This window comes from Cydia strobilella, chromosome 9 (assembly GCF_947568885.1).
Source record: "Cydia strobilella chromosome 9, ilCydStro3.1, whole genome shotgun sequence".
Taxonomy (NCBI): Eukaryota; Metazoa; Arthropoda; class Insecta; order Lepidoptera; family Tortricidae; genus Cydia; species Cydia strobilella.
The window spans coordinates 6,898,572-6,919,512 of NC_086049.1; the positions used below are offsets into that span (position 1 = coordinate 6,898,572).

Consider the following 20,941-nt stretch of genomic DNA (forward strand, 5'->3'; position numbering starts at 1 on the left):
CTTGAACTTTTTGTAATGCCATTTAAATTTCTATTGAATACTTATATACGAAACCGCTTACCGCTGGCTAGGGCCAGTGAAATCATGTTATGAATTGTTTAAATCTTCCGGTTTCAGTTATCCCATTAAACCGGCTGCTGATTGTGGGAAAGTTTCGCAGATAAACTGCCATTACAATAAGCCAAATGGTGAGCAATGTTTCTGTAATCATAACTATGGTTTTATTATGTTTTATTTGTCGAATTTGAATCGATCGCCTCATATGCATTGGAAGTAAGTGGCACTTCTTACTATATAACCATGTGTGAATACCCTGTATTAAAACCCTTTACCACATACAAAGCCATATATGGCGGATATGATATTCAACTCTATTGAGAGCTATTAAAGTTAAAATTTAAACAAATAAATGTTCTTCTTATGTTGGAGCCTGTTTCATGTAAACTTTTAACAAAAAAGGAAATTCATTATAATAAAGGGCTAGTAACTAAGGATGGTATTCCATCTGTCCAATATCTTGGTCCAGTGTGTATTTGTGTCTCACATTTTGCTTAATGAGAGAGTGAGACGCAATGCACATTGGACCAAGTTATACAGTAGGCTGAGCACATGATTGGCGCGACAGTATCTCGCCGCGAGATAGACTACCCGTCTTTTACTAACTGTATGAATTAAAGAGGGACGGGTAGTCTATGTCGCGGCGAGATACTCTTGCGCCAATCATGTGCTAGCCCGGCAGGTGGAATAAGTGTATTAAGAATCCTGAGATAGTAAAAAGTGTATTAAGAATCCTGAGAGTATTATTACGAAAAATTTATAAATTGTTTGTTTCAGATAATTTGTCTAAAACTGTACATGTTAATTTGCATAATTTTATTCCAGCTTTCAAACTCAACTGAAGTTAAATTATTGGCTACAACAAACTTCATACATTCTGCTAATCATGATGCAACTGGCGGCATGGCAAGTACCAAGACTATTTGTAAAATTACACAGAATTTTGTTAACACTTTAATACATAAGCTATTACCCCCTCCAACGAAAGAACTACAAACAAATCAAACAAATCATGCGCAACAAAACTCTAACCAGTAATCCCAGCGTAACTAAACAACAAAAAACTACACAACAGAAACTTAAACAAAAAAACAATTTCAAAACAAATGAAGAACCTGTACGCAGAAAAACAGAGAAAACATAGAAAATTTAAATGAAACTGCAGGGAAAGAAAAATGGAGAGAATTGGAGAAGGCCTCCACTCAAAGAGGGGTCCAAATTAAATTAAATTAGTAAATAACATACATAAACTTAACACTAACTACTAGCTATAAGAAAATTACTAACAACACGCAAAAACTTTTAATGTAAAATTGGAAATTTGGAAATAAAGGCTTTTTTATTTTTATTTATTTATTTATTTTATTATAGTTAATATTTGCTTAGTTGTGCATATGACGGTAATTTCCAAATTCAATAACTTGTACAGTCACGGAATTTGAAGGTTTGTCACTTTTGAACCTTAATGCCATTACATAGAATCGACCAGTGACAAACCTTCAAATGCCGTGACTATACTTCACTATTCTAGCTAAATTAAAAAACCGGTCAAGTGCGAGTCGGACTCGCACACGAAGGGTTTCGTACCATTATCTATAAAAACGGTCACCCATCCAAGTACTGACCCCGCCCAACGTCAAAAATTCGGTCAAAAATCACGTTTGTTGTATGGGAGCCCCACTTAAATCTCTATTTTATTCTGTTTTTAGTATTTGTTGTTATAGCGGCAACTGAAATTCATCATCTGTGAAAATTTCAGCTGTCTAGCTGTCACAGATCACGAGATACAGCCTGGTGACAGACGGACAGCGAAGTCTTAGTAATAGGGTCCCGTTTTTACCCTTTGGGTACGGAACCCTAAAAAAAACTAAAACACACTTTATTTGAGCTACAGCAAAAACGTTTTTTTTTCTTCTCCAGTACTCTTATTTGTAAATAAAATGACTGCAAGTGAGATCGAAATTAACTTCATAAGAAGCGCGGCGCGGCGGGCGCCAGCGCAGTGTCATAAGGATCCTGACAGCAGTGTTCTTAGGGATATTCATACAATATTATGCAACTGTTGTTTTTTTTTTATTCTAACTTCTAGCAAAGATGTATAAACAATTATTTACTTTGATTTTATTTATAATTTTAGGTGTTGCCTGCTGTCTTAGAAAATATATTGTGTGCACCGGTACATAATTAGGTCTTAAAATTCTCGGGCCTGTCTTCACAAAACTCAACTTCGTTTCATTTTGTAACTTCGACCCTTGAATTTTAAGAACCATTATTATGTATCTGCTGCACAAAATACTATTATAGGATTCCACTTACCTAATGGCATTTGCTTACTCATAAGTATGTACTTCTAGCCACAAACAACAAAATTGCGTGAAAATAAAAAATATTATTATTTAAACTTTATTGCACAATAAAAAATAAGTACAGATGGCAGACCCTGCCTAATGTCCATTATGGCATGAAATAAAATAAGGCATAAAAGTATGTTCAAGATTAATATTCTTCATGTGCAATTGCCTATACACACTTTCATAGACATAATATTGTTCAGGTATCAGAAGAAGATCAGCTCATACGACAAGGAAGAATGGGAGACGATGGTGGAGCAGCTGCTGATGCGCGGCACGTACCGCCGCCGCATCGTCGACTTCTCCTCGCATTCGCGCTCGTACCTCATTGACGTGGACCTGGTCAGAGGTAACATCAGCACAGATCAGATAAAGAATGCGAGACAATGGTAGACTTTGTGGAGCAGCTGCTAATGCGCGGCACGTACCGCCGCCGCATCGTCGACTTCTCCTCGCATTCGCACTCGTACCTCATTGACGTGGACCTGGTCAAAGGTAACATCAGCATAGATCAGAAAAAGAATGGGAGACAATGGTAGACTTGGTGGAGCAGCTGCTGATGCGCGTCACGTACCGCCGCCGCATCGTCGACTTCTCCTCGCATTCGCACTCGTACCTCATTGACGTGAACCTGGTCAGAGGTAACATCAGCACAGATCAGATAAAGAATGCGAGACAATGGTAGACTTTGTGGAGCAGCTGCTGATGCGCGGCACGTACCTCCGCCGCATTGTCGACTTCTCCTCGCATTCGCGCTCGTACCTCATTGACGTGGACCTGGTCAGAGGTCAGAGGTAACACCAGTATAGATGAGGAATGGCAGACGATGATGGAACAGCTACTTCTTGCACTCCCGCTCTTATCTCATTGACGCGGACTTAGTCAGAGGTAACATCAGTACAAAACAGCTCGACAAGAAATGGAAGACGATGGTGGAACATCTACTGATCCTCATACCCCCTATTGGCATTTCATTAACGTGGACCTGGGACCGATTGCATAACAACTTGTAACTAATAATATTAGCGGAAGTGACTTTTCATTTCCTTTGATTAGAAAGAGACTTTCGCTAATATTATTTAGTTGCAAGTTATTAAAATGCAATCGGCCCCTAGTCAGAGGTACAGATTAGCTTGACAAGGAAAAAAATACAATGTTTAAAGGGTTTCTTAAGGACTTGAATCTGCATTAATACATAATAATACGCATAACCAGGGTTATCGATAGGTATCGAAGATCGAATCTATTATTGTTTAATTTCGCTGATTCTTGGATAAAACCCAATCCACTTTAATTAAAACTCAGTGTTTACCACAGGTTCATCATTCCCCAAAGCAAAGCCGACTCTATCCATGCGACGGGTAGTATGGTTCGCACTCGCCCGTCTTCTCTTCTTACCGGCTTTATACGCGTGGTGGGCGCAGCAGACGTCGCCGAGCTGCACGCGCGTGCTGCTCGCGCTGTGGACCGTGCAGGTCGCCAACATCGTGCTGTACTTCGCGGCGCCCACAGACACTGTCGACGTAAGACTCTTTCTGCTCTGTACGTGTAGCGCAGCAGACGTCGCCGAGCTGCACGCGCGTGCTGCTCGCGCTGTGGAATGTGCAGGTCGCCAACATCGTGCTGTACTTCGCGGCGCCCACGGACACTGTCGACGTAAGACTCTCTTCCTGCCCTGTACGTGTAGCGCAGCAGACGTCGCCGAGCTGCACGCGCGTGCTGCTCGCGCTGTGGAATGTGCAGGTCGCCAACATCGTGCTGTACTTCGCGGCGCCCACGGACACTGTCGACGTAAGACTCTCTTCCTGCTCTGTACTCGTGGTGACAACAAACTAAGCGCTATAGAGTCCAGAGAAACAATTGTACCAGATTTAGCAATATTTGTTAGGTAGACGGCCTTGACTGATGACGCTAGTATGTCCAGTTGCTGCTTGCGCACTTAACACGCGCTTTTGATATATATAGTTTTTAAATTGCACTTAAAATTTTTTTTAAATCAAATTGTTGTTAGTGGTGTGCATGGTGGTGTGGTGGTGTGGTCGATCTGTGTTAATGTGTCCCATAATATTTGTTTACTCATGATAGGCAATAAATGAACTATGCATCCATGGATACTAAATGAGATATAATTAATTAAATAATCGATATTAATACATGGATATCATACAATTATATGTCATTGTTCTTTACGTGATAGCCATGTTAATGCGTGAATTATGATAACCATAAAGATAGCATGCTTATTGATTTATTTACAACACCGTGTTCCAAATATAGGAACCGACTAAAATTGGTTTGGGCCGATATACAATAAGCGCACACCAACCCTTGCTTTGTTTCCTTTATAATTAGTTAATTTTTATTACTCCAATAGCCAATTTTGTCAACATCAATATATAAACTTAAGTTTTTTGATTTTTTGACAGTTTTAAAAATTGATAAGAAAAATGCGATACGTTACATCACTAACAAATAGGTAAATAAAGTAGTACATAGAGTTACGTGACATCGCTCTTCTAATAAATTTAAGATTGTATTATACAAAATAATTTTTAAGCTTTTCGCTTGTCAACCTGTTTCAATATTAGGACGAGCGGCACTTAATAACATTAAGTCAGCATAAAAATGGTCTAACTATTCAGTACGCAAAACTTTAAAAAAAATATTTATGTGTAAAGTTTTTTTACAGCCCAACTGCTGGATGGTGCCAGCGGGCCTCATGGTCGTTCTGAGCATCGTGCACTCGCAGATCGTGAGCACCACCGAGATGGAGCTCGCGCGCGTCCGCCCGCGCGCCACCTACCGCCGCAAGCTGCCGCGATACTTCCGGTACTGACCTAACTGCTGGTGTCGTACGGCCTCATGATCCTGATGCACTTGCAATTCGTAAGCACCACTTACGAGTAGATGGAGCCATAGCAAGCTGCCGCAATACTTCCGGTACTGACCGATTCGGCCTGATGCTCCTGAGCAAGTGAGCATCACTCACAGATCTTGAGCACCACTGAGATAAATGCTTGAATATTAGCGAGTGATTAAGATTTTCAATCGGGACCTAAATTGTACAGAAGATCCATACTAACTGAACACTCCTGACCAGCGGTGGATGGTTTGTTATAAAAGTTACAAATTAACAATGTGAGAAGCACCGGCCACACTGTTAACGTAATTCGTAACCCTTATAAGTCTTATAACTGTGTGGGTGGTACTTGGATCCTTTGACAAACTATATTGAACATACTCGTAATTGGTTTGTTATGGTTACCACTTTTATTCATCTGGTGACACTCGTAAAATGTTTGTTTGACATTAATAGTAGATTGTGTCACAAGGGAGCAAAATGACATATTTACGGCGAGGGCGTACAATTGAATCCTAAACGAAGCAAAGGATTCTATAATAGAATCCTGAGCGTAGCGAGGAATTCTAACATAGAATCCTGAGCGTAGTGAGGGATTCAAGTGTTAACGCCCAAGGTGAAAATAATTTTGCTACCATGTGACACATACTGCTTTTCACATCACCTATGAGGAAATTACATACATATATTAGGTTTCAAAACATTATTATTTTAAGCAAAGATCGATACGGACAAAGTGCCAAAAATATGTATACACACCCTAAGTATAGGTACATACTTCTGGCACTTTGTCAGTATCGATATTTTCAGACGTGACTGTACTGACAAATTAAAAGTACCTACAGCTCATAATTATGTACCTAATATCTTTTCAAAGACAGCAGCAAACACCTAAAATGATACAATGAAAATCAAGTACATTATTTTTGTAGATTTTTCTGGTAACAAATTAGCTCTTACCCCTTTGAACCAAATCTTCGGAAGAACACTATGAAGACTGATATCACTTATATTTATTATTATAAAGTTATTGATTTAAACTAAGTATTTACAAACTTATACACAATACAGAACCGCATAATTATGCTTTGTGAAATATTTGTACAAAACTTTAAATATAAACTTTTTAAATTGCATAGACAAGTATGGCTGCGTTTAAGGAGACCTAAAATGTAAAAATTAAAATTAAATTATTAAACTAATGTTTTTTTACTTTTCTTTGTAAATATTACGCTAATTAATTAATTTACTTAATTTAAATATGCTATTAATTAATTTAAAATACGCTAATTACATTTATTGTTTACAATTTCAACAAAATATTATTTAAGTTAGAAAAATTGTATGCACGTAATCGATTATAAAGAAATTGTAATCGATTATATGCATACTAATTTCATATGTCTTTGTGTCAATATTTCATACTGGCAACAAAATGTCCTTGAACAGAAAAGTGCCACTTTGATCCCTCCTAGCAGGGAAGAAAAGTTCCCTTTTCGAATAGGTGATGTGAAAAGTATATTTACAAGTATACTTTGTAGGAGAGCGCGTTCTGAATGCGACGGCGGCAGCGCGGGCGGGTCAGGGGAAAGCGGCGCTACATCCACCCACAGCAAGCCCGCCAAGCCCCCCAAGTACCGGCGCCGCCAGTCCCGGGCTGACGTGTTCAACACGGCACTGAGGTATGTAGCTGGATGTCACTAACTTGCCGTAAGGAATCATTTAATAGTACATTGTGCAACGTGGGGGGTAAGTGAAATATTGTACAAGAGTCTTATATATTCACGACAGCCGCAGGTAACAATATTCTTACCCCCGAAGTTACACACAATGTTTTCATCACACTTGCGAAGAAAAAACTAAATTTTAAACGAAATCATTCTTAAATACGGTGACATTTCAAACATTCGTCCAATTCGTCCGCCATTTTGAATTTTATTGGCAGTTTAGGCATCGGAGGCACAGGCCTTCAGCCACAATTTAAAAATGTGTAAAAATATTTGAAACAGCTATTAAGTTAATCAAATTAAATATTTTAAAGCATAAACAAAAAAAAAATTTGTAAACGTCAGTATTTTCAAAGTAAAACTCATTTATACCTACTTGGTTCGTATGAATTAGTGACATAATAAAAAAAAAAGCTATAACTCACTCGTGAGTTATAGCTTTTTTTTTCAGAATCCATAACTCACAATGAATACTAAATATTCGATTTTATGGATATTTTGTACGACAGACGAGTGTAAGACCTAATGTTTCTTGGAGAAATGTTATCATTAACATTAACAGTATCGACTAGTAGAATGAAATACCGAGTGTTTATTTTTTGGAATTTTTAGTTGGTTCTATTCCTGGGCCAGACAAGCGAATAAAAAAAAAACTTTGAATGCAGTTTTGTTTCTTTTTAAAAATAAAAGAATGTTTCCTTTAAGTAAAATGAGCTAGCTTAAGGTTATAAGGCACTTTCCCTCCAGGGCCCATTAATTTATTCCACACTGTATATTTGTTCGTTTTGTTGTGGAAGATATAAACTGTACTTACTATTTTGAACTACTCCCAGCCTTAAGTCTAACATTCACTATCTTTACCAGTAGCGTACTATTTAAGTAAACAATGTAGGTAGGTACATCTTAACGTTATTCATACTAGTTTATGATAGGCTGGCTTATAAATGATTTTTCTATTGCAGACAACGTAAAAACAAAGAATTGATAAAGGAAAACCTCATCAAAAACATGGAGCCTATCGTTAAAAAAGCCATGAAAGCCAAAGATTCTGACGACGAAGATTACATGGCGTGGTCAAAAACTGACGTCTCCACCCCAATAGTCACATTTACCCCACCGCCAGAAGAAGTGCCACAACCTTCGTTCTCTTATAAGAATGTATTAACTAAGAAAAGGCTCGAAAGTTTCAATGTGCAGGCCCATATGAACCTAGCAAGAGCCATGTTTGCCGAGGGTGACGATGGCTTTGAGAGCCTGAACGGATATTACTCCAACGGCAGCGACGATAGACCAAAGGAAAAACTAGTCAACGAGAAAGAAAAACCAGTGATCGAACCAAGTGTTAAACCAGTTCCTAATCTACTTAGAAATCTTGAAAGGCTGAAGAAGGAAGATGATGAGAAATCGGAGAAGAGTCTTGAGTCTGACGGGTCCGTGCCGGCTCCTGAGGGCAAGAGGGTCGGGGTGCGGTTCAAGAAGTCGTGGGCTGCGGAAATTATACCGAGGGAGACTAGCGACGAGGAGTATCCTATTAAAAATAAAGATAAGGTAAGAATCGATACTGTTATTATGATCATTTTTACTTACAGTCTATAAGTCTTACAGTATATAATATACGCGATATAATCCGTTTTCATAGTTTTATTTCATGAGTAACTATCGCGGTAACCGAAGACAATATTAGTCTATAAGATGTTTAAAGTATCCTTTGAGTTTACGAAATTTTCACATCTATTGATTCTGGGAGCCTGTAATACGTGGTTAAATTCTCTGATTACTTTTTTTCGATTTTATTTGTGATTTTATAACTAGTATTTCTAGTTAAGTTTGCTTTATATTAGACTTATATTGACCGGGATATAGACCGTGATTACCTTTTGTATTGTTTGTGTTTGCTTTATATTATCAAAAAATATTAACATCCCTATTTTTATCATAATAGGCGATAGATGGCATCAATTTTCAGCCTAAGAATCCAGGTAGCTATATATACAGGTAAATTCACGTAAAGTGGCGCGAATGGAATGAATAAATGAAAAGAAATATCATCTAACATCGTGTGCCGCCCTGTAGTTACGCTACGAACATTTTCATTATCACATATTTTATTAATTTAATTCAATCTTTCTTGCCTGTTATGGTGAATCTTTCTGTATTTTATTGACAGCATGATTTGTTCACCACATTGGTGTATATAACAGTTAGTTTTCCATTCTTCACATTTTGACAAGTTTCAAAAAAAGAGCTTATTTCTGTAGCACAAATACTAATAAAGTCCTACTTCTGATAGGTACACTAGATCGAATTTTACTTAGCAGGAGTAATTTTTTGAAATTCGTAAATTTTTGAAACAAAAAATAATAATCATCATCCTTTTTTCTTTTTTTATATAAAATTTAGAACGATTGTACTTAAACTCCGATATTTAATGCAAAGTGTTCTTAATTTAGCAGTAATCTGTTTACATATTCATTTGGGTTACTACTACTGTCACTAGGTCACATCTAAGGTACCTTGACCAAAGAAGGCCCATCGTTATTTTTATTTCTCTGATGATTAATATTAACTTGCAGTTGGTCTTTGGTAATAGCTAAAATGGACGCAACACTTGAACCCAATAGCACGTATAAAAGTATGAAATATTGAAAGAAGACAAGCTTAAAAACCGGGCCTTCTTTGGTGCAGGTACCTTATTAGTAATGCAATCATTCCTTTTATGTACTCGTAGAAATTAGAGAATTACCAGTCATCGTCGTCCGACGGCGAATGCTCGGCGTCGGCGCCGTCCATCGCACTGCCGTCGCACCATACCATGTCGGACTGGGTTGGCCAAACTACTAACAGTAAGCATTTACCACTACATTAACATACTGGGGGCCGATTTTTGAATTTCGACCGCTCGACCGTCGTGTATTTCGTTCAATAATATCTCCACTACTAGCAATTTAAATTCTACTAATATCATTGAAAACGAGTGGTCAATACCACTGGATTCACAATTTCTATCGCTCGTATTTCGAAAATTTTTATTTCGCCGTTTTCCACTGATTTTCGAGTGACGAAACCGAAATTCAAATATCGGCCCCCTGCAGTCTGTTTTTTTTTTTTGGTTATAAAGTACTTCGCGATACATTTTCTATGTAAAAAAACAAATTTATTAGCGTCCATTACTATTTTCTATCGGCAATACCACATAGTAAAAAAAATAGACTATAATGAAAATTCAGTTTTGTACATCTGTGTTAAATATTCAGTTTTACATTGTAGTGATAAAATCACACTGGGTCATTCGCGACATATAAACAATGTTGATTTCCTGGCAACCTCTTAACTTTGATTTGGCGACCGTCCCGACAACGACGACCAACGACTCCGTGTTACTTGTAATTCCATTTGATGACCTATCTACCTACAACATTATAAATACCATGATTCGTTGAGGATTCGAGGACTATCAACACACAACACACCACACGACACACACGAGTAAAACACGACGAGTATAAACACGAGTTATATATTTTGTCAGGTGAGGAAAGCAGCTACGGGTCACAGTCGGAGGGCGCCCATTCGGACGTGGGGTTCCACTGCGCAGACAGCTCGTGGGACCCCTTCGCTTTACTTGACCCTACTAGTGATACAGGTACGGTTAAAAAAAACCCCACCGAGGGTTCCGTACAAATTTAACTTTTTTTTTTCAAATTTTTAGTTTTTAGAATTTTTTGTGTATTTGTATTATAAGACGATATTACTTGCCAAGTTTCATAGTTCTGGGTCAACGGCAAAATACCCTATAAATTTAGATTTCCTTGAGAGTCGAAATATAGATACGTATCTTTTTTACGTTATCTAAGAAGTTTGATTTTTCACAGCTTCATGGGGCTGTAGACCTTACTATATGGTTTTAATTTCAACTCGATACCTCCACGCGTTCTCGAGATAAAGGGTATTGACGGACAACAAAGTGATCCTATAAGGGTTCCGTTTTTTCATTTTGAGGTACGGAACCCTAAAAATCAAGTGATAGGATTCCTAACTTAACTCGTAAGACTTTTGAATTATTTGGGTATTTTAAATTCGAATAGTTTAAAACTTTAAATAACTATAAATTGCCACTCCTATGTATACAATCGCAATTCGACAAACACGTACCTTTTTCTAAATTCCCGACCAAAAATTCCTACTTTGACTGACTGATCGTTTTCCAGATTCCTCAATATATTTAAAAATGAAGATAAATTATATAAATATTGAATATTACAAAATGTTATCAATTTTACAGTGAAATGCACTATGTGGGAGCGCGGCTCGACATTACGCACAGAGCTGTCAGCTGTGGACATCAGCTGGTACGTGGTGGCGCGGGCCGAGCGCGCCATGGCGGCCGACGGCTGCATGTGGGCCGGCCTGCTCATGGCCGCCAGCGTGGCGCTCGTGGCGCCCGCCGCCAGGCTCATCCAGGTATCTATCACACCGGGGCGCACCATGGCGGCCGACGGCTGCATGTGGGCCGGCCTGCTCATGGCCGCCAGCGTGGCGCTCGTGGCGCCCGCCGCCAGGCTCATCCAGGTATCTATCACACCGGGGCGCACCATGGCGGCCGACGGCTGCATGTGGGCCGGCCTGCTCATGGCCGCCAGCGTGGCGCTCGTGGCGCCCGCCGCCAGGCTCATCCAGGTATCTATCACACCGGGGCGCACCATGGCGGCCGACGGCTGCATGTGGGCCGGCCTGCTCATGGCCGCCAGCGTGGCGCTCGAGGCGCCCGCCGCCAGGCTCATCCAGGTATCTATCACACCGGGGCGCACCATGGCGGCCGACGGCTGCATGTGGGCCGGCCTACTCATGGCCGCCAGCGTGGCGCTCGAGGCGCCCGCCGCCAGGCTCATCCAGGTATCTATCACACCGGGGCGCACCATGGCGGCCGACGGCTGCATGTGGGCCGGCCTGCTCATGGCCGCCAGCGTGGCGCTCGAGGCGCCCGCCGCCAGGCTCATCCAGGTATCTATCACACCGGGGCGCACCATGGCGGCCGACGGCTGCATGTGGGCCGGCCTACTCATGGCCGCCAGCGTGGCGCTCGAGGCGCCCGCCGCCAGGCTCATCCAGGTATCTATCACACCGGGGCGCACCATGGCGGCCGACGGCTGCATGTGGGCCGGCCTGCTCATGGCCGCCAGCGTGGCGCTCGTGGCGCCCGCCGCCAGGCTCATCCAGGTATCTATCACACCGGGGCGCACCATGGCGGCCGACGGCTGCATGTGGGCCGGCCTACTCATGGCCGCCAGCGTGGCGCTCGAGGCGCCCGCCGCCAGGCTCATCCAGGTATCTATCACACCGGGGCGCACCATGGCGGCCGACGGCTGCATGTGGGCCGGCCTGCTCATGGCCGCCAGCGTGGCGCTCGTGGCGCCCGCCGCCAGGCTCATCCAGGTATCTATCACACCGGGGCGCACCATGGCGGCCGACGGCTGCATGTGGGCCGGCCTACTCATGGCCGCCAGCGTGGCGCTCGTGGCGCTCGCCGCCAGGCTCATCCAGGTATCTATCACACCGGGGCGCACCATGGCGGCCGACGGCTGCATGTGGGCCGGCCTACTCATGGCCGCCAGCGTGGCGCTCGTGGCGCCCGCCGCCAGGCTCATCCAGGTATCTATCGCACCGGGGCGCACCATGGCGGCCGACGGCTGCATGTGGGCCGGCCTACTCATGGCCGCCAGCGTGGCGCTCGTGGCGCCCGCCGCCAGGCTCATCCAGGTATCTATCACACCGGGGCGCACCATGGCGGCCGACGGCTGCATGTGGGCCGGCCTGCTCATGGCCGCCAGCGTGGCGCTCGTGGCGCCCGCCGCCAGGCTCATCCAGGTATCTATCACACCGGGGCGCACCATGGCGGCCGACGGCTGCATGTGGGCCGGCCTACTCATGGCCGCCAGCGTGGCGCTCGTGGCGCTCGCCGCCAGGCTCATCCAGGTATCTATCACACCGGGGCGCACCATGGCGGCCGACGGCTGCATGTGGGCCGGCCTACTCATGGCCGCCAGCGTGGCGCTCGAGGCGCCCGCCGCCAGGCTCATCCAGGTATCTATCACACCGGGGCGCACCATGGCGGCCGACGGCTGCATGTGGGCCGGCCTGCTCATGGCCGCCAGCGTGGCGCTCGTGGCGCCCGCCGCCAGGCTCATCCAGGTATCTATCGCACCGGGGCGCACCATGGCGGCCGACGGCTGCATGTGGGCCGGCCTACTCATGGCCGCCAGCGTGGTGCTCGTGGCGCCCGCCGCCAGGCTCATCCAGGTATCTATCACACCGGGGCGCACCATGGCGGCCGACGGCTGCATGTGGGCCGGCCTGCTCATGGCCGCCAGCGTGGCGCTCGTGGCGCCCGCCGCCAGGCTCATCCAGGTATCTATCACACCGGGGCGCACCATGGCGGCCGACGGCTGCATGTGGGCCGGCCTACTCATGGCCGCCAGCGTGGCGCTCGTGGCGCTCGCCGCCAGGCTCATCCAGGTATCTATCACACCGGGGCGCACCATGGCGGCCGACGGCTGCATGTGGGCCGGCCTACTCATGGCCGCCAGCGTGGCGCTCGAGGCGCCCGCCGCCAGGCTCATCCAGGTATCTATCACACCGGGGCGCACCATGGCGGCCGACGGCTGCATGTGGGCCGGCCTGCTCATGGCCGCCAGCGTGGCGCTCGTGGCGCCCGCCGCCAGGCTCATCCAGGTATCTATCACACCGGGGCGCACCATGGCGGCCGACGGCTGCATGTGGGCCGGCCTACTCATGGCCGCCAGCGTGGCGCTCGTGGCGCTCGCCGCCAGGCTCATCCAGGTATCTATCACACCGGGGCGCACCATGGCGGCCGACGGCTGCATGTGGGCCGGCCTACTCATGGCCGCCAGCGTGGCGCTCGTGGCGCTCGCCGCCAGGCTCATCCAGGTATCTATCACACCGGGGCGCACCATGGCGGCCGACGGCTGCATGTGGGCCGGCCTACTCATGGCCGCCAGCGTGGCGCTCGTGGCGCCCGCCGCCAGGCTCATCCAGGTATCTATCGCACCGGGGCGCACCATGGCGGCCGACGGCTGCATGTGGGCCGGCCTACTCATGGCCGCCAGCGTGGCGCTCGTGGCGCCCGCCGCCAGGCTCATCCAGGTATCTATCACACCGGGGCGCACCATGGCGGCCGACGGCTGCATGTGGGCCGGCCTGCTCATGGCCGCCAGCGTGGCGCTCGTGGCGCCCGCCGCCAGGCTCATCCAGGTATCTATCACACCGGGGCGCACCATGGCGGCCGACGGCTGCATGTGGGCCGGCCTACTCATGGCCGCCAGCGTGGCGCTCGTGGCGCCCGCCGCCAGGCTCATCCAGGTATCTATCACACCGGGGCGCACCATGGCGGCCGACGGCTGCATGTGGGCCGGGCCGGTCTGCTCATGCTCGTAAAAGCTAGTGCCTACGCCAATTCTTGGGATTACTTTTCAAGAGGACCCCAGGCTCCTTTACAAAGTTACACTGTTGTATTTGCCGGCAGTCGGCACCTATACTCTTACTCGTGAAGGTTACGCAGCTGTATATATAGTTAGTTAATTGCGAGTTAAACAATAGCAGCACAGGTATAATTGACTAAGGCCCACTTGTACCATCCCACTAACCCGAGGCTAAGCGGTTAAACAGTTAACCCAGTGTCAAATTGTACTGGTAACCATGGTAACACCAGGTTTAACCGGTTAACCCCGGGATAGTGGAATGGTGCAAGTGGGCCTGTGTTAAGTTGAAAACAAATACGAAAGGCAAAGCCAACCTTTTTGTTTGCAGGTTGCCATAGAACAAGATACTAGATGTGAGGAGGAGCTGCAATCGCTGTCGCTACTGACTTACATTCCCTCGTTGATCTGCAACTATAGTCAGGGGTCTCTGATCTCGACATTCAATGGTGCTTTTGGTGATAATATATGGTAAGTCCGTCATCCACTGGATAGTACCTATGTATGATATTTAGATTTAATTAAAAATAGTTTAAATTTAAAAAAAAAAAAAAAAAATGCACTTTAATTCAAATGTTTGACGCTCTAGTTTAGATTTAGATCCGAAGGAAGTCAGTTGGATTTGAAAAAAACCGGACAAGTGCGAGTCGGTCTCGCCCACCGAGTGTTTTGTAATTTTTAGTTTTAGTTTCCGTAAGGGTAAAAACGGGACCCTATTACTAAGACTCCGCTGTCCGTCTGTCACCAGGCTGTATCTCATGAACCGTGACAGCTAGACAGTTGAAATTTTCACAGATGATATATTCCCGTTGCCGCTATAACAACAAATACTAAAAACAGAATAATATAAATATTTAAGTGGGGCTCCCATACAACAAACGTGTTTTTTTTGCTGTTTTTTTTTCGTAATTGTACGGAACCCTTCGTGCGCGAGTCCGACTCGCACGTGGCCGGTTTTTATTGTTATAGAAATACATCATCTGTGAAAATTTCAACTGTCTAGCTATCACGGTTCATGAATACTGCCTGGTGACAGACAGACAGACGGATATTGTAGTCTTAGGAATTTTACCCTTTGGGTACGGAACCCTAAAAAGTACCTATAAAATATAAACCTCTCAAACGGCAAAAGGTGGCGTTTTCTCGGGGATTCTCGAATTAAGTAGTTATTAACAATTTAAAGTAATCTTAACATGCTTTTTATTTTTATTGAATGTTTTATACTTTTATGTAAAGTACAGCAGGTACTGTAGACAGCAAGTAATGAACTGTTCTTTATTTAACCTTTAAAAAGGTGTCACATAACTCACAACAGTGAATGTTTTACAATATGGTTCATTAAAATTGGACCTTATTTCCAGGGAAATAACGACGAATATAATATCATGCGCACTACGCTTTGCACTCAGCGGTCTCGTATTTTTCCTACTGGCCGTGGCAGAGAGGGCCTTCAAGCAGCGGTTTCTCTACGCGAAACTTTTCTCGCATCTGACTTCGGCGAGACGCGCGAGAAAAAGCGAGTTGCCACATTTTAGACTGAATACCGTGAGGAATATCAAGACTTGGCTCTCCACTCGGTCATATTTACGGGTATGTTTAAATTTATGTAATATAGCTTTTGCCCGCGACTTCGTCTGGGTGGAGTTAGTAATTTGCGTAGCTTATTTTTTACCCAATCTGCTTTTTATCGATTCCCCATACAAACTTCCAGCCTTTTCACCCCCATAAAGAATGATTTCTGGGATAAAATCTACCCTATGTCCTTCCCCGGGACTCAAAAATCTCTATACAAAATTTCAACTAAATCGGTTTAGCGGTTTAAGCGTGAAGAGGTAACAGACAGACAGACAGATACACTTTCGCATTTATAATATTAGTATGGATATACAGGCCGATTCACGAAAGTTGGCACGAATGGAATGAATGAGTGAATGAAAATATCTGTGTTTCACACTAACCATTAAAATGGTGGCTCTGACTCTGACAAATAACTTGTAACCCTAACCCTAGTCAGCGCTTGAACCGATAAATTGACCGGACACAATGGGTAATTTTTTCTTTCGTTGTGTAATCTTGAATCTATTATTCCTTGTCCACAGCGCCGCGGGCCTCAGCGCTCAGTAGACGTGATCGTATCTGCCGCCTTCATGCTCACAATAATATTGCTTGCCTGCGTCAGCGCTCATTTGCTCAGGGTAAGGATATAAGCGCTTCTCTAAGCGTATATTTTGGTCAGCCATTTCCGCCAGTAGAAAATAGGCGGCAAATTTAAAAAATGTAGACGCGAAGGGTTTTCCTCCTACAGAATATTTGAAATTTCGCGCCTTTTTCTAGAGACAAAGTGGATTTGCCAGGGTATAGTTACTGAACAGTCTGATTTGTCGTGAAAAATATAAACAAGCAGACAATTTTTTATGAACATTATCCAGGACATTAGCCATATAGTATATATATATATATATATATATATATATATATATATATGTGTGTGTACATGTATGTATAATAGAAAAGAATTGGTGCAGTGAATTGCTTTCTAAAAAAATTTTTTTTCGACACTCATTTAAACACGGTTATCATCCGACATGCTAATTTATTTCCGGAAAAGAACCAGCTTGAACTATTAAAGAGTTAATTGATTTTATGAACCGAACGTAGCGAATTCTTTATTTCAACTGGAGGTGCACTTTCCATTTACGAATATTAGATGATATGATGATCTCATATTTTTTATCCAATATCCATAAAATTTTGTAGAAACGGAGGACGTAGGAATTCAAATTTGAGAAGCATAACGAGTTAGGGGATCAGATTGTATATTCCACGAGGTGTATGTTCGGGGCGAACTACTAGTTATTTTCATTTTCAGGACTCCATAACCCTCGAATCGAGCTGGCTACTCGAAGCCCTCGTGTGGAGCAGCTGCCTCGGCATCTACCTCCTCCGCCTTCTAACCCTGGGCAGCAACGTAAATCGCAAATACCGCGGCTGCCTGTCCGCCATACTGACGGAGCAGATCAACCTGCACTTAGCCATCGAGCAGCGCCCGGAGAGCAAGGAGCAGCTCACGGTCGCCAACAATGTGCTCAAACTCGCCGCGGACTTGCTCAAGGTACTGTACTAGTCTGTAGCTATCCCTACTGACGCTGGGCAGCAACGTGAACCGCAAGTACCGCGGCTGCCTGTCCGCCATACTGATGGAGCAGATCAACCTGCACTTAGCCATCGAGGAGCCCCTTAATTGTGACATTGCTATAAATAAACATAACGTTTGCTGGATACACCATCTGATCGAAAATTTGTCATATCGACCTTGTGCCACAGTCTCACCTCACCTTGTAGGCCTTGACGCGGGCCCCTATATTCGTGGCGTTTGAAATTTGAATTTTAAATGGGTTTAATAAATTCGATTTCCTAACTTAACCCCGATAACATAAGGTAGAAAATCAATCATTGTTCTTAGATAAGAATATGTATTTTCAATTGTTTTAGAAAACTAGCTAGGATGATAGTAGTCACCTATAAATACTATTTAGCGTTTCATTAATGATCATCAAGAAAAGAAAGGAATAATCGTGCCCCGAGTTTGTAGAAACTGAACTGAATTGTCAAACGTCAACTTTTGGCAACCAGAGTTATACCGCAGCGCAGTTAATGTACGGAGCCGTACAGCGCCATTTACATTAGCTATCTAATTCGAAGTACAAATTTGTACAAAGTACAAATTAGGCTTCTAAAACGATCAATGAATCTTTGTTAATTGTAATGTTTTTGTTGCAGGAGCTGGATTCGCCCTTCAAGATATCTGGAATATGTGCCAATCATTACTTATACACTATAACAAAGGTAGTCATACTGTCTGCCCTCTCTGGGGTCTTATCGGAAATGCTGGGTTTCAAGTTAAAACTACACAAAATCAAAATCAAATAATATAATGAAATATTTTACCGTTGTATAATGCACGTCGTTCAAAGTAGGTCACTAGAAAAAGAAATGAAGTAGCTAGTAATTTTCTTATCAAGTTTGTTTACGTTTCTAGCAAGTTACAATATCAAATCGCTACCTACCTGCTTTGTAGTAGGTTTTTAACAAATGACAAACAACTTTTGAATATTGTCTAGCAAAAACATAAGGCTACAAACGTTGCAATAAATTGCATGCGATTTTAGATTGCTGGTTAAGTTGGAGCAACGAATTCAATCGATCGACCAAATGCCGCAATGTATTGCAAATCGCATGCGATTACCGTGACGTTTGGCCAAGCCATAGTGAAGCATTTATAACTACTCGCGCGACCAATTAGTTCGGAGACCCTACCGCTAAAAACGAAAATCGGAATTTCTTTATCTGCCTCACTATCGCTCGAATATTCTAGAGCGATAGAGAAACAGATAACGAAATTTCGATATTGGTTGTCTACGGTAGGCCCTCAGATACGTAGTTACGTATATACAAACTATACGCGCCTGAAAAAGGGCATTGATAAAACAGAAATTCAATTTCGTCTCTTGAATGGTACTCCAAAATTTATAATCTGTGGAAGATAGCCTATACTTTATTACCTCGTGTCTACTTAATAATGATAGTATATTATAATTATTCAACGTGTATGCATTGTATTGTAGCCAAAATAGTTACTTAGTGCACAAAATTGTTGCATAAATAGTTCAGTGTTCCTACCTTTTTTGCCGTTCAACAATGTGCAGTTTAGCAAATGTCTAGATAACAAGAAATAGTTTTAAGTGAAGTGACCCATTTTATCTTATGTTTAAAATCAATATTTATTTTCACAATTATCAAAATTAATCTACATCAAAAGCAGTTATGAAAGCAAAAATGAGAAAAGCCTTGTTCTGATAATTAAATAGAGTACATAATGTACCGATTTGATTATATTGTTCACGTAGCTATTTCTGCTGTGACTTAGTTGACGAAATATAGTTTGCACCGATTACTCATAAATTTTTTATCTTTACGAATACAAGAAAGACAAAAAGAGCGAGCAGTCTCGGTAAAGCACATACCATCCATGTTATTGCTTTCATTATACTATTGTAAAATAATATTAAAGTAATTTCGAGCGATATTAACATTCATCAGTGCAAATAGTTTTTTTTCAACTATACCAAATTTCACACATCTGACAGTTTGTAAACCTTATTGCAATGACATAAGGTTCACCGATGCTCAGTTGCTTTTCATGATAACTGATCATGAATGCGAGACTGATTTATTTTGTAGGTATGTAATAAAGTAAAAAATTAACTTCTTATAGACGCATAATTAACAGAAAAATTACCTTGATATTTCATTCACTATCGTTTTGATCTCAATTTACCACTATGATTATATGTTGACTTGAGTTAATATTGATATCGAAACCTGTGTAACCTCTGCCTTATTATAATAGTACATTTTGAGTTTATCAAGGTTTGTGAACTAAATATTATTATAATTCGGGCTTTTCCGCCATTAGTTATCTGGCTAGTACGATTAACAAAGACGTTATTTACCTAAATCAATCATGATAAAAGCTACCATTGTCGGTTGTCAATATGTCGCTACCAACTGACAAAATGGATCTATTGCCTGATGTCACAAATAAATATTATCTTGGGAGCACAATTATATTTTCTCGGTAACTCGTGGCGAAAATGTCAATTTTCTTTAATAAGTAGATGTTTTTTTTTTTTTTTTTTTTTTTTTTTTAATACCACGTCGGTGGCAATCAAGCATACGGCCCGCCTGATGGTAAGCAGTTACCGTAGCCTATGAACGCCTGCAACACCAGAGATATTACACGCGCGTTGCCGACCCTTTAAAAACCTGTACACTCCTTTTTTGAAGAACCCCATACTGTAGCCCCTCGGGAAAACCTCGGCAGGGAGCTCATTCCACAGCCGAAGCGTACGCGGGAGGAAATTCCTCTTAAACCGCACAGTACGCGACCATTTAGGTGCTAGGGTGTGAGGATGAACACCCTGCCGATGGCGAGCGGTGCGGTGATAGAAAGCGGCCGTTGGCATCATGTCAAACAATTCCTACAATGTAGGATTGTAGGTGTGTTAGTAGTTTAAATAATACTTGTTACAATGTGAAAATTGTGATATGTTTATGGACTGGGTTAAGATGGAAAAGTGTGGGGTGAAAAAACTTGTTGCGTCGAAGGATTTATCTTTCCGTAACTAAGAGGTTAGTCCAAATTGTAGCAACAAGTTGGTAGTGAGAGTTGATAAGTATCATGGATATATATATTTCATGAAATCTACGTTTCCAATTACGATTAATGTTAAAAGTTTAATAACGTAGTCTGTCTTTTTTGGTTACTTATACGAGTAGGTGTTCAAGTAAAAGACAGTTTTTATTGGAGAATAAATAAAAATAATCCAACATTATGTGTTTTAAAAGTAGGCTAAGTACATATTTTTATCAGGTTGCCATGCCAACAAATTC

General features: G+C 43.0%; 1 protein-coding gene across 1 annotated transcript; it reads left to right on the top strand.

Moving 5' to 3' along the window:
• The first annotated feature begins 48 nt into the window (after nt 1-48).
• On the top strand, nt 49-20,190 carry LOC134744141 (protein PHTF1). The gene is made up of 15 exons (XM_063677840.1): nt 49-188; nt 883-963; nt 2,612-2,757; nt 3,726-3,931; nt 5,098-5,237; nt 6,810-6,950; nt 7,958-8,543; nt 9,724-9,838; nt 10,525-10,638; nt 11,278-11,456; nt 14,820-14,959; nt 15,850-16,078; nt 16,588-16,683; nt 17,358-17,600; nt 18,269-20,190. The coding sequence occupies exons 2-15, from the start codon at nt 944-946 to the stop codon at nt 18,416-18,418; spliced, it is 2,505 nt and encodes an 834-aa protein (XP_063533910.1). The 5' UTR covers nt 49-188; nt 883-943; the 3' UTR covers nt 18,419-20,190.
• The last annotated feature ends 751 nt before the right edge of the window (nt 20,191-20,941 follow it).